The sequence below is a fragment of the Neophocaena asiaeorientalis genome, unplaced genomic scaffold (assembly GCF_003031525.2).
Source record: "Neophocaena asiaeorientalis asiaeorientalis breed wild unplaced genomic scaffold, Neophocaena_asiaeorientalis_V1.1 scaffold130, whole genome shotgun sequence".
Taxonomy (NCBI): domain Eukaryota; kingdom Metazoa; phylum Chordata; class Mammalia; order Artiodactyla; family Phocoenidae; genus Neophocaena; species Neophocaena asiaeorientalis.
Window position 1 is genome coordinate 9,932,252 of NW_020173397.1, and position 14,987 is coordinate 9,947,238.

Here is a 14,987-nt window from a genome sequence, read left to right on the forward strand (position 1 = left end):
CAGTGTTTTTGTCTTTGTGGGGTGGGAAACCCCTGTAATGGATAGGCTTTCTGGAAGGCTAAAAACTTTTTCTCTTTTTTCTGTAGCTATGCTTGTGACATATCCTAATAATTAAATGGGTTTCCTTGCTCACCACTAAGACAACCGTTCTCTTCCTTAAATCCCTAAACACTGTCTTTTCCTTAGCTTCTATATACTTGGGCAAGTTTGTGGCAGAGAAACTGAAATGTTGGGGGGAAAAGTACCTACGTTTGACAGATTTATTTCTTTTTTGGTGATAAACTAGGTACTTGCATTTTGCCTGGCTCTTGCATACTGGAGAAAGCTTTAGCTGTTTTTTGGTAGATTCTTTACTCTGCAGACAGTAAGAATATGAACACAATTTTTAAAGGACTATAATCACTGAAATATCTGATCTAAAGAGACGAGAGTGAATCAGCTGTTGTGTCTGAGTTTGTTTCCCACCTGTTAACAAAAAATGCCATTCTTAATCCAGTTCAGTATTGGATTAACTTTAAAAAAAGATATGTCTTCTGGGTTTATGAAGTTTGTAGTTACATTGGATAATACTATGCACTGAAAGGAAATAAAGACAGATAGGAATTTTTCTGCTTTAATTTTTCCATTTGTTTTTTGTATGAGTTTATAGAAAAGAGACTTAAAACCAATCCTAGCAAGAAGGCAACCTCCTCTAAAGATGCCCAGAGTGTTTAAATTTCCCTGTTGTCACATATTTCACGCGTGGGGGGAGAAATCTGCAACACTGGTGGTACATATGTCTTTCCGTGATTTGAATCAATTTGTTTAGAAGTTTTCTGCCCTTCTTTTTTAAATTAGTTTTTATCAATACAAAATTGTATAGTTGATTTAGAATGTTGTGTTAGTTTCTGCTGTACAGCAAAGTGAATCAGTTACACATATACATATATCCACTCTTTTTTAGACCCTTTTCCCACATAGTTCATTAGAGAACTGAATAGAGTTCCCTGTGCTATACAGTAGGTACTTACTAATTAATCTGTTTTATATATAATGGTGTGGATATGTCAATCCCAATCTCCCAACCAATTTATCTCCCCCCCCCTTTTATCTAGGATTGGTGTTTCACATTTTACTGAAGTCTTAATTATACGGGCATTTCTCAGCTTGGACGTTTGAGCTGCCATTTTCCTTTAGTGACTGTTGTTTTTTCTGGCCTCTCTACTTGAAGTGTGACCCTGGCATCTTCACTGTTTGCCTTCCCCCGCCTCACCTCCACTTTAAGAAAACACGTCAGACTGAATTTGTCCAAATCTTGGTTCCACCACTAGTGGCTATGATATTTACTGGGCAAATTAAAATAAGTCTCACAGAGCCTTAGTTTTCTCATGTAGAAACTCGAGCTAGGAATTGTCCTGAGAACTAAATTGGAGAATACATATAAATCCCCGGGACTAGCACAACACTGGTGATCAGTAGGTGGTCACAGTTGATATTAGCAGATATTGTCTTTCGTCATAATTGGGCATCTTTACTGAGAGCTGAATTGCCTCCTTGGGATAACGGTTTTGTACCCAGAGAGCAACAAGGAGTGCGAAATGTATTTACACAAAGGCCACATTATCTAGCGACTTGCCTTGGACCTCCAGTTGTCCTCCCTCATCCACAGCTTGGCTCTCTGAGGTTTGTTACCCTCAATCCAAAAATATTAAATGGAAAGTTCCAGAAATAAACAGTTGTTAAGTTTTAGATTCCACGCCATTCTCAGCGTGATGAAGTCTCACCATCCTGCTCCAGCCCACTGGGAGTCACCCCTTCGTCCAGCGTTTCCCACCCATTTGTCACTTAGTCGCCATCTCGGTTGTGTCTTAGTATCACAGTGCTCGTGTTCACCTATTACACCTTAAGTAAAATAGTAACATCTGTTTTACTTAATGATGGCCCCGAAGCACAAGACGAGTGATGCCAGCAATTTGGAGGTGCCACGGAGAAGCCGTAAAGTGCCTCCCTTTAAGAGAGAAGGTGAGGGCTTCCCTGGCGGCACAGTGGTTGAGAGTCCGCCTGCCGATTCAGGGGACGTGGGTTCGTGCCCCAGTCCGGGAAGATCTCACATGCCGCGGAGTGGCTGGGCCCGTGAGCCATGGCCGCTGAGCCTGCACGTCCGGAGCCTGTGCTCCGCAACGGGAGAGGCCACAACAGTGAGAGGCCCGCGTACCGCAAAAAAAAAAAAAAAAAAAAAAAAAAAAAAAAAAAGAGAGAGAGAGAGAGAGAAGGTGAAAGTTCTCAACGTAATAAGAAAAGAAAAGAAATCACATGGTGAAGTTGCTAAGATCTATGGGAAGAACGAGTCAAGAAAAAAGAAATTCATGCTAGTTTTGCTGTCATACCTCGAGCGGCAAAAGTTATGGCCATAGTGTGTGATAAGTGCTTATTTAAGATGGAAAAGGCATTAAATATGTCTAGCAAGATATTTTGAGAGAGAGAGACCACTTTCACATAACTTACATTATAGTAATTTTTGTAATTGTTCTCTTTTCTTGTTAGTTATTATCGTTAATCTCTTACCATGCCTAATTTAGAAATTACACTTTGTCTTGGGTATGTATGTATCGGAAAAACCATAGTATATATAGGATTCAGTAGGCATCCACTAGGGATCTTGGAACGTATCCCCTGTGGATAAGGGGGGACTACTATATATATCTCTCTCTTTTTTTTTAATTTGACGTTTAGTACGTTCAGATTCAGAACTTTTCTTTGGTCTGCCTAGGCAACGTTTTCTCCAAAACAAACATAAGACGGCCCAGACCTTTCAGGCCTTAAACCAAGCTAGAGGTTAGGAATCCAGTATGAGAAACACCTAACTTTGAATGGGACTTCTCAGGAGAATTTTAACCATAAGGCAAAGATAATAGTCTAAATTTGTTTAGCTTCTGAAAAGTGGGGAGTTTTTTTTTTCCTCTCCCTCAAAGAGGCCGATCTTATTGGAAAGGCCACTTTTGAAGAGTTTCAATACCTGAATGAGTCCAAGGAGTGTGAATCAGTAAAATGCTTTTTGGGCTTTGAGTGTAAGCGTTTTCAGCACGAATTACCTCAGGGGAGCCTATTGGTAATGTGTGTCATCTCCTGATAGACTGAATTTGCAGAATATTTCTCTAAGAGTGTAACACACAACACAGAGCCTGCACATACTAAAATGTAATGTTACACGCTGAACAGAATGACTTACCAGTTTTTGAGCAAAAAACTATATAATAATCACAGATATAATCACAGAAATTCAACCATAAATCCTAGGTTCACCTGAAAATAATTGTTCTCTTCTAAGGGGAAAAAGATAACATACAGAGAACAATACTAGTTTTCAGAACAAAACTTGAATTTGTTTTTCTCAAGTTTTTAATTTAATTTTTATTTTATATTGGACTCTTGTTGATTTACAGTGTTGTGTCAGTTTCAGGTGTACAGCAGCAAAGTGGTTCAGTTACCCATATACGTACATCTGTTCTTTTTCAGATTCTTTTCCCGTCTAGGCTGTCAGAGAATAGTGATAGAGTTCCCTGTGCTCTACAGTTCCGTATTCAAAAACTAGGCAATTGGACCATTTCTAAGGGGTAACATGAGTGAAAGGAAATGACAACTGTTTACAGATTTTGGCAACACTGAAGGCAGGGCCCTTCTCCTAATATACAACAACTGTGCTAACAGCTGCTTTTTTCTTTCTCCCCGGCTCCCTCCTCAAAATCCTTCTACCAGGTTTTTGAGTCATGATGCAAGAATCTGGGACTGAGACGAAAAGTAACGGTTCAGCCATCCAGAACGGGTCAAGCGGCGGCAACCACTTACTAGAGTGCGGTGGCCTCCGGGAAGGGCGGCCCAACGGGGAGACGCCGGCGGTGGACGTCGGGGCGGCCGATCTGGCCCACGTGCAGCAGCAGCAGGTACTGAGCTCTGGAGCGGGGGCTGGGGCGGGTGGTGGGTGCCGATGTTACCGCTTCCCCTGACGTTTGACCGCTGCGAATGTCTGGCGCTCACTGGCTCCCTGACCGTAAGCACCATCTTTGAAGCCACTAGCACAGCAGGGCCCCAGTGACTGGCTTTAAGAGACGGAACTGCCAAGGGCTTGAGAAGTAGAGTCTTGGAAGTCCCCTCTGTCTTGGGGAATGGTGGTTGAAAATGAGGTTGGGTGGACCTCTGGCCACTTCCTTTGAGCCTCTAACGTGTCAGCCTAAAGTTTAACTACTTGCAATAAAACAGATCTTTGGAGAAATTGTTCCCAGTGCTTGAATCAGAAAATAAATACATAGACTTATTAAGCCTTATGATGAGAGAAACAAAATAAGGGATCAAGGATAAAAAAGAAACGAGGGCTATAAGAGAGAAAAGTAGGTGACTTGGGAGAATAGAAATAAATGGAAATACCCAAGCAGAATTGGGTAAATAACACGACATCAATAACATAGGCGTCGGTGTAAGAAACTGCTTGCTGCTACCTGGAGGAATTTAGGGAGATGGGCCACTTACAGATGTTTCTTACATACATATGGCAGTTGGTATGTGACTAAATCCTGTTAATGCTTTAAGTGCTCTCTTAGTGGTGGCTCCCCAAAATGCACGTAAGTTGCGATGTATTCATTCTGTTATATCCTTTGTAGGCATTTAAGTAGGTACCTGGGAGTGACTGGTAAAATATTTCCAAATGGTAAAGGGTGTGACCCAGAAAATGGCATTGTGTGGCCAGCGTTGGTGCAGATTCAAATAAGTCAATAGCATTTGCTTGAAGATAAACATTGTTTTCCCAGCCTCTCTTGTAATTAGGAAATATTGTTTCTTTTTGTTAATGATAACGGATGATTTTTGTTGCATTTTAGTGTTTGATTCATTTATTCAGTACAAAGTAATGGTGCCATTTGGAAAAAGGTGTAAAAAGAATGGTGCATCTTCGGACTTTCTGAGTGAAATGGAAATTGCGCTGGGGGTTGAGGGAAGAGAAAGAAAAACAGAAACCTTTTCTCAAACCATTTTCTTGGAATCTATATCAGAGAAGCCAAGGCAGTCCCTCCTTGTTTTAGGGATATAGCCTTTGACAGGCTCTAAAACATGTATTATTTTCTCCTTACTAAGATTTTTTTACAAATAAGGAACCATTAGATTGTTAGTCTATCCGAAGTTGGTGGAACCTGCATGAGACAATGGAATCTGTTGGGGAAGGATACAACAGAGAGAAAGAGGACACTAAGAGACAAGCTAAGGTCTTAATTCAGAGGACTTGAAGTGATTTGATCTCTCTTTCAGTGGCAGCTCAAATCCGATAGTGCCTGCTTCCTGGGCATCACATCAGCTGGGATTTATGATGTATGTTGTGTATAAACTTTGGGCACTTGCATTAGTGCAAATGGCCAAATTCCACCCAATGCGGTTATTGACAACACCTATCAGTATATGGTAGAAAGGTATCCATGTGTTTGTGTGTGTATTTGTTCATTTGATATTCTCAGATGTTTATGGTTCTATTGAGAATAAATAGTTGGTCATTTGGTTTGCCGTTTTCTGTGCCCTTACCATACAGAGGCCAAGGTCAACTGTTTCTTTTCTTTTTTTTTTTTTTTTTTTTTTTTTCTTTTGTGCGTTCCGCGGGCCTCTCACTGTTGTGGCCTCTCCCGTTGCGGAGCACAGGCTCCGGACGCGCAGGCTCAGCGGCCATGGCTCACGGGCCCAGCCGCTCCGCGGCATGTGGGATCTTCCCGGACCAGGGCACGAACCCGTGTCCCCTGCATCAGCAGGCGGACTCTCAACCACCGCGCCACCAGGGAAGCCCGGTCAACTGTTTCTTTATGGAGTGGTTGAAGTGGGGCTATTGACGGATGTGGTATGAACCCCGAGTAATTAGTATTTAGATTATGTTAATTGGATAAATGAAAAGTAACTTCTTCTGATTTTTATTTGAAAAACTGAAAATCATCCACTATCTCAAAGTCGTAAGCCAGCCAAAAACTTTACTTTTATACCATCAACACACACACACACACAAACACACAAACACACACACACACACACACACAGCCTGCCCCCACGAACAGCAACCACAAGTTGACCTCACAGAAGAAAGTTGTGTACATGCATATTAACAGCATCGTCCTTGAAAATCATCAGTAGCAAAATTAGTTATTCATGTCTTTCCTCTTTATCTCGGCTGTGACCACTTTGGAAATTATGTTGTTATGGGTTATTGGTATAAAGGTCAATACCTTTTGATTGTACTTCGAAGTGCTTTTAATATTTTTATAACAATTTTATTTCTAATTGCCAAGGATATGTTTTGGGAAGGGAGAAAGCAGTTGGGTCTATCATTGTGGCTAAAACCCCACATATTGTGGTTGGCAGGCCTTTTTGGTCTTTTAAAATAAAATACTGACAGCTGTGTGACTTCCCTAAGTGTATGATGAGGCTCTTAACAGGTTGTTGGGGGGAAAGAAAATCTGTAGATGAAATAAGAAAAAAACCCCGACAGGATTGAAAAAAGTTTCACAGGACTCGCATCATCAGTTTTCTAACAGACTGAAAACTGCTACAATTAAACAGTTCGGAGAAATCCGAATGTCAGCGTGATGGACGTGGGTTGTTTTCGTCATTTTTATTCTACAGGTTTTTACTTGAAGTGAGAATACCAGCAATGAGAAAATCACAGCCATGCTGAATTCATTACTGCGGTAGTCACACAAAACCACGGATAAAATTTCAATAACTGCAGGCCACAGTTGAGTAAACAGTTGCACTGAAATTTAATTCCTGTTGACTTTTCCCCCATTCCTCGCCAGGGGCACATTCTGACTCTGTAGTACAAAGACAACAGGGGTTACAGCTTTGATTAATGTAGGACAGTGGAAGAGAATTAGAACTGTAAAGTATGTTAGAAGTCCATGGAACAAAAAGATCTGGCTTAAAAGGACTTGGTATAAAAATGAGTTAATTATGCTGTGTATGAAACTGAAATGTTCTAGGATTTTCCAGTTGCACCAGTACAATCATTGACGATATAGGGAGAATTTTTACCTAGTGCCGGGATTTAAAATACATAAACGCAAGCCTCTCCGTGTTTGATTGATATTACCAAAGATAATTACGAATGAGAGCAAGTGTCCTTTCAGGATGGAGAGCTTTCACGAAGATTCGCTGTGAAGTGAGTGACTTCTGTGCTGGGTTTGGTCTATAGGTTGGTTAAATCGGGTCCAAACAGACTGTGTGTGTGTGTGTGTGTGTGTGTGTGTGTGTGTGTGTGTGTGTGTGTGTGTGTGTGTGTGTGTGTGTGATGACCACTCAGAAAAATGGGAGCAATCTGGCTTTTACATTTTCTCTTGAAAAATCAGCAGATCTGGTAACTGTGGCCAGTATTCCTACAAGGGTAACGATTGTTGGGAGGTGAACTGCTACTAAGTCAGGGAGCCTATAGCCCGGCAGTCAGCCTGAGTTCCCACCCAGTACCTTTGCTGACTTGTACCCTCTAGGCAGTGGAGTTGGTGATTCTTTTCTGGAAGTTGCCATCATCACTCAGAAGCCATCAGCCAGGGAGAGGTGCTACCATTAGCTGGAGGAGCCCGCCCACACACTCACAAACTGTCTTCCTTCCTCAAAACTAAATGTATTATCTCTGTAATGTTTCAACTCTACTTGTATCTGGGGCATGAAACTCTTATAACAATAGTTTTCTAATAATATAATTTGATAATGCTTCTGAACATTTTCTTTTTAGCCATTGAATAATTCTTTACCCAGTCTGATCACTGCTTTTTATTTCCTATTATCCCTGTCCCATTTCTAGGTCTGTGAAAGTTCTGTATTGGATATGGACTACTCCATTATGAAACTCAGCAACAAATACTATTACCAATTACTAAAGTTTTTTTTTTCTTTCTTTCTTAAAGAAAGGATTTTAAAATGTCCAGAGCAATTTCACAAACTGTGTGGATTAATGCATTTTAAAAGTCTTGAGTTTTAGAAAGCAGGATTTTATTTCCATATTGCTGCAAATGAGAGCTTTTTCAGATAAGCATATTACATAGAGCATAATGTTTAGAAGTTTCTCCATATACAGCATATGCTGTCAGGTCAATTAACAGAATGCATACTAGAAAATGTTTATTCAATAAAAATGAATAGCTGTTAAATAAAACAGCTATTTCTTAACAACATTCCATTTAATGATGGGCTTTTTTTCTTTTCTTTTTTTTTTTTGGTACCACCTGGCACTTTTATTGTCTGCAGATCCGTGTAGGGAGAGCGTTGCTTGCTAGAGTGTTGAGGTGTGGCTGTCGTTTTATGTGAGAAGGGCAGTTTAGAAGTAGTCTTGTGAGAAGAACATTTAAAAACAATAAACTAAATATGGAATTCAAAGATATATTATTTGGATAGTGTGGACAAGTGATGTGTTTACTTCATTATTGCTTCTTTGACATTTGGTTTAAGGTGTTGGACCTTTTAGCCCAAAAGACGTACATGTTTCATGTTAATCATTTAAAAGAAAAAAAACAGTCAATGACTATTAAGGAGGTACAAGAAATAGAAAGGATAGGGAGCTTCTGCAAAATCATGAACGAGAAGGAGCGGGATCCACTGGGTTGAATTTTGCCAATGAGCCATTGAAGGAGGTAAAAGATGAGTCATTACACAGGACCAGAGACGCTCAGAAATTCTTCTCTTCGTCGTCAAAATGGCAGAATGAATCCCTTCCTTTAGTTTTTTTTTTTTTTTTTTTTTTTTTCTTCCAAAAAGGGCAAAAAAAATCCCTTTCTTTTTTTTTTTTTTTTTTTTTTTTTTTTGCAATACGCGGGCCTCTCACCGTTGCGGCCCCTTCCGTTGCGGAGCACAGGCTCTGGACACGCAGGCCCAGTGGCCATGGTTCACGGGCCCAGCCACTCCGCGGCACGTGGGATCTTCCCGGACCGGGACACAAACCCGTGTCCCCTGCATCGGCGGGCGGACTCTCAACCACCGTGCCACCAGGGAAGCCCTCTTCCTTTAGTTTTTGTGACTGAAGTTACTAGTGGATATCGAACAGAACAGGGAGAATGTCCTACCAACATGTCAAGTTTTAAGTGCCTCTGTAGAAAACAGTGCCTGGAAGAAATAGCTGTCAGTGTTTGGATGGGCAGTAAGGTTGTATGATAGGGGCCCTCCCTTTGTTTCTCATTCTCCCCCATCTTTCTGTGGGGGACCGTGTTAAATTCCAGTGGCCATCCTTTGCTTGTTTACGCTTCTACAGAGGGAAGCCCAGGTGATTGGGTTTGTATCTGTAGGTGCAAAGATGAGGTATGAGTGGCCAGTTCAGCCTTACCCATTCTCCTTTTCTTTGGAAAAGGTTCCTTATGAACTCTGTAGGGAATCCCCTCAAATTCCCATTGTAGCAGCCAGGGACTGTGTCTGAAAGGGAGGGTCTCTGGACGCCACTGGAAGGGTAAAGATGTTCAGCATCTTTGTATCCTAAGAGGGAAGCTGTCAGAAGAAAGTACAGAAGAAGAAGAGATTATTCATCTTTACTAAGTGCCCTCATGGGGCTGGGGACTGTGATAGGGACCAGCGCCTTCCTTCACTCATAGATGAAGACCAATATAGTTTTCAATCATAAAATTAAAAAAAATTTAAAGGAATTGCTCTGCTCAGATAGCCTCTTCTGGGATACAAGGTAGAGTTCAAATACTATAGACGATATTGATGGTCAAAAATATTTTGTAGGAATCAATGCCACCAACATGTTAGCGAAAATCAAACAAATTGAAACGGAACAGACAGGAATTCAGATAATTCCTACAAATAAAGAAAAAGCAGCCACAACAATAACGGACTTGCGCTTTTTCTCAATTCCTTTTGTGGCTATTTCTGGAAACGGCATCTTTTCCCCCCCAATGCTAAATTTAGTTCTCTACTCTGTTGTTTAGGTCTGCCTTCCATCCAAATATTGTTGTCAAAGATTTATGTAACCCGGGATGTGAGCCTTGTATGAAATTCTTCCAAGTTCTGATTTCTGAACAGTTGTGTGTCATTAATCTCTCCACTGAAAATTAAGATGGCCCAGAAGAAAAAGAGTCGAGTGCATAAGAGAGTGTAGTCCTAGAAACCCGGATGCTGCATTTCACCGTGAGTGAAGTGTACCTTCACTCACAAGGCATTGCTCCTTTGGCAAGGTAATTTTCAGCCCTGACCTGTGAGCTAAGAATAATAGTAAAGAAAAAAATGCTCCCTATCTCTTGTCTAATCAGAAATCTTTTTGAACTTTCAGGAGGGATGACTTTAATGGTAATTTGTTGACAGATTAGCCTGGGTGATTGCAAAGAGTTTGTTTTGCACAACTGGCAGACTCCTATCTGTTCTCTGAAGGCAGGCAACCTACTTTGCTGTTTTGCAAGTGCCTGCCTTTATTGACAACCAGTGCTGAACAGGCAGAATTGGTATGTTTGTGTAATGTAAACCTATAGCTCGCCTGATGGAGTCTAGTGTCCTTTTAGGTAGCGCACAGATTGTTTGATAAAAAGGGTTACAAGGTGACTGCTTTTATGACAAAGTAGAATAGCAATATGAATGCAAGTGGTGGATGAAGCAGGAGAGAAGGAAGTTTGTGTAGGGAACTGAAGCCCATATTAGAAAGTTTCTTTTCATCACTTGGTCTTTGAACTCACATCTATTGTAATCATGAAGTGTTACTTGTACCATTCCAGAGACCCTGTGCTGAATACTGTGTTTGATTTGGTTCGTGGAAATACAACTGTATTTTTTTTCCCCCTTCTCTCACACGGAAATGTGGTGAAGAGAGTTTCACGTACTGGCCTGGCCTCAGCTTTGGTTCAAGGCGGCTGCTAAATGGACTGCAAAACATGTCTTAACTTTGTTTCTTAGCTTGCAATTTCTTGAAATTCATTAATTCATTTGTTTGCCTATTTTCATTTCGTCTTTATGGTGTCACGCCTATGTGTGATGAAATGTGGGGACCACATTGCTATGTGAGGTGCTGGGAAAGTATGGGAGCATCACTTGGGGGGTCTCTTTGGCTGGAGCCTGAAAAGAAAGCCTGGAGGGGTGGGAAGGTGAGTAGAAGCTGAACTGAGGTCAGTTTGTGGGAGGCTTGAGTTCCTAAGCCAGGGGGAGGTTTCCAAGCTGAAAAGAAAGGCCATCCAAGAGGTGGTAGACTGAAGGTAAAAAAGACGGTTGGACCCGGCCTGGCTTGGAAGGAAAGAGATCTGGAGAGATTAATCGTAGTTCTGAGGCCATTGCACTTGGTCCTGGATGTAGCAGTGGGACACCAACCCAGGCCTTCTGTCACTGAGGGCACCATGGTGTTGACCCTGCCTTGTTCCCTGCATTTCTCCTCCTGCCTTGGAAGCCCTTGGTCAGCTGTCAGCCCCGTAAGCGCAGGGATAGGCCTTTCTCATCCCCTGATACTCATTCCTCAGCACAGAGCACAGTACCTGGCGGAGAGCAGTTCTTAGCCTCTGTGAATGAATGAAACAGAAAGAGAAAGGAAGGCCTGGGTCACGAGCAAGCGTTTCAAGGGCATGTTGGCAAATCGACACTGCCTTTTGGAATAGGAGATGTGGAGGCATCAAGAAGTGGGAGTCATGAGGGGTGATTCAAGATTTCCAGTCTGAATGACAGGCAAAACAGTGCACCGTGAAACAAAGAGAGAAGGGCAGCGGGAGGAGAAGCCAAGCTCCTTTCTACCGGTTACTAATCGGTTATTATGATATGATAAAGAAGGCACAAACGTAATTTGTAAATAAAGGGTGGATTTATTTTGGAAAAGTCCCGCTTTTGTTTCAAGGCTGTTTAAAAAAAAGACACCCTCCTGTGTCACTCAAACTCTCTACTTTGATTGTATGTGTTTATTCAGATTAAAATTATCGAATATTTTCCCTTTAGCCTCTGCCAGTTACTAATAAGTATATCTTCCAAAAGTCACATGGGAAGTGCTGATAAACTGCTTGTGTTCCTATTGATCAGGGAATGCGCTTATCTCTCTTCGAGAACAAAACTACCAAGTTAGATCTTTGATAAAGTGTCTCATATTGACACAGGTTTCTTAGATGCATTTGTTTTTTTAAGGTGAAGGGAGTGCCTGTTGTGTTTCCTTTGTTGGAAAAATACAATGTGTAATTATTAAACAGTTGGTGCTCTTGGAAGACCTATTTAGGGGGTATAGATTCAACTGGTGAGGGAGAGCAGGGCTTGTTTGTGAGTTGAAGTTGAGCCCTGCGTAGAGGTGGGTGAAGGGAAGAAAGCTCTGTTCTCTTTAATCCTTCTCGAGAGAGTATTTTCCAGTATCTTCTATAGAAACTGACAGTGCAAATACTGACTTCGGAGGCGATAGGATTTTTTATTTTGTGAAGTTGGTAACCCTAAGGTTCTTCCTGAATTAACTCTGTAGCCCCATTTTTAGACCGTGCCTTTGAGACTGTACCCAAAATAAAATGAACTTCCTGACGCAGATTCATCTTCCCTAGAGCTTCCTAAAGTAGACTGTTTATTGCACCCTTTCTCATCCACGCAGCCGTAAGTAATTGTCAGAATCATGTCGCTTGTCAAGAGAGGCAAGTGTTAGCTGTTCTGAAATCGGCGTTGTTATCACTGTACCTTCTCTCACCCCCAACACCCCTCTCTCCACATGGAAGGGAAGGTGACATGATGTCTTAGTCATTCAAATCCAATAACTTTTAATCTGAAGGTTAAGTAGTGAGATATAAACTAAGAGATGATAATATCAATTTTATGTTCACTGAAGGGCACAGTATACCTCTTTCTAGTGTGGAGGGAAAATTGTGCGTAAAATGTCCTTTGCTTCTCAACAGCAGAGCCAGGCCTCTCAGAGCCAAAGGAAGAAAGACTTTTGGAAAAATGTAATAAAATAAGACGTAACATCCTAGAACAGGGCAAAAGTAGCCTTTTACTGTTGGAATGATTGTGTTAATTTTTCAAGGTTGCACGGTAAGAAGTAGTTCCATCTTTATAGCCTCTTGTATTGACTCCTGTTATCCTCTCTAAGAACTCAGCCCCCTTTTCAAGGTTAAAGACTGGGAGAGAATGACATAATGCTCATTCTTTCCTGACTATTTTTGGTCCTAATGTGTACGATAAATAATACTGTGATAATATTGCTTAACTTGCCTCATTTTTTTCCCTCCTCGTGATGGTATTTCCATTTCCACGCAATAGAAATTCAGCATGCCAAGGCACTAAGTGAGAATGCCTTGGCAACATGCATTTTTATCACGATCTGCTGATGTATTTCGTTAGATTTACACTTGTCTTACAAACACAAAGTTTGTGCCGTGTATTCTACGGATATGTTACGGGCATTTATGTACAGACTTACTGTACCGTTAATATGCTGTGAGAGGGAAAGAAAGCATCCTGCGTAGACTGGGTATGCGGTATTCCCCGTTACGATTGTCAAGGTGATATCCTGTAATGTAGTGATTCACAATGATAACTGTCAAGGTTGCGTTCTGGAATTCTTTTAAACTTGTCTCAGCCATTCATTACCCGTGACCTTTTTTGGGTAAGTTCTAGGTACAAAGCACTGTGTTGAACCTGCAGGCCATACTGCGGGTCGGGGAACTAAGGCAGAGGCCAAATCTGGCCTGCCACCTATCCTTTGAAATAAAGATTCTGTTGGAATACAGCCGTGCCCCTTTTTTCTCTCGTCTACAGCTGCTTTCTCCCTACCACAGCAGAGGGGGGTTGTTGCAACAGAGAACGTATGGCTTGCAAAACCTAAGATACTTACTACCCGGAAAAAGTTTGTTGACCCCCCTGGATTAGTGGATGGCAGGCGTGGCAAGATTTGCCTTCCAGAACCTTCTACCCTTACTGTCAAGTAACAAAACTGAAGGATCATTCCCTCCTTTTTTTCTAAAGTATCCATATATATGTATACATCTCATACTTTAAGACTTCTTTTGCGTTTTCTAAAATGGTAAATTAACGGGTAGTTGTCATCATACCTGCAGGGTTGCTTTCTAATCCTTTAACTATATGCATCTTACAAATGAAAAGTTTTGGCACGATCGGTGGTTAGAAGAATAATCAGCCAGCCTACCAAGAAAATGGAGGGTGGGACAGTGAAGGAGTCACTCGGAGAGCAGACATCTTTGGCCGTGGTTCTCCTACCAAAGAAAATTCGCCTTAAAAAGTAGCATATCTTATATTCGTAGACTCTTGGTTGGCCAGAAGATGCAAAGAAATGTCCTGAATATCTCCCTGCATTCATAAAGTTCATGAGCTAATTGGACTAGAACAAGACATGAACATTTGCATTAAATACTAGTAACAATTTCAAGCACATGAAGGGTAAGCTGTGGAAGAGATGCAATTGATTAATCGACACATAACGTGATTTAAGCAATAAATCTTCAGTAACCCGGAGAGGAAGAGTTTATTTGTGTCTGTACTGGTGGAATTTTTGAAGACACTGATAAAACTGAGGAAACAGTAGCGCAGTATGTGCACACCAGCTGATTTAGTTTAACCCTTTCAGTCAGGAGATGATGAATAGAAGGTATATACTGAGCTATGTGGATTTGGCTTAGGACTTAGATACTAAGTGGCCAAGAGGTGTATCTTTGCCATTTTGTCATTTTTAATTTGGTGAGAAGCAAGGGTGGTTTTCTATTGTGGAAGGCCTGGAGGCATATGGTAAGTAGAGGTCATTTTATGCTGGATGCCAGCATCTGAGTTGATTGGTCTCCAGGAAATGGTCCGGGGCCTATCTGTTTACACAGACCATTGCCTGAGTTGAGTGTATGATTTCCAGAGATTAGATGAGAGCTGACAAGGCTGGTCATTTGGTTGGTGGTGTCCGTATTTCATATACTTTTATATTGAATTTTAGCTCATTCACCTGTATTCATCATATAGCTAGAACAACTGAAACCATAGCACCTTATTTTAAAAGAGTTGTCAAATTTGAAGATCTTTACTCAGTCCAGCTATTTTAATGAACTGGCAGTCTTTCCTAGAAGATG

General features: G+C 41.3%; 1 protein-coding gene across 12 annotated transcripts in view; it reads left to right on the forward strand.

Annotated features, from left to right (window-relative positions):
• Positions 1 to 14,987, forward strand: part of FOXP1 (forkhead box P1) — a 695,723-nt gene that overhangs the window by 461,676 nt on the left and 219,060 nt on the right. For all 12 annotated transcript variants that reach the window (XM_024747009.1, XM_024747006.1, XM_024747008.1 and 9 more), the window contains one exon: positions 3,736 to 3,920. In XM_024747009.1, the coding sequence (XP_024602777.1) occupies positions 3,747 to 3,920 (174 nt within the window). In that variant the 5' untranslated portion in view covers positions 3,736 to 3,746. The remainder of the gene's footprint in view (positions 1 to 3,735; positions 3,921 to 14,987) is intronic.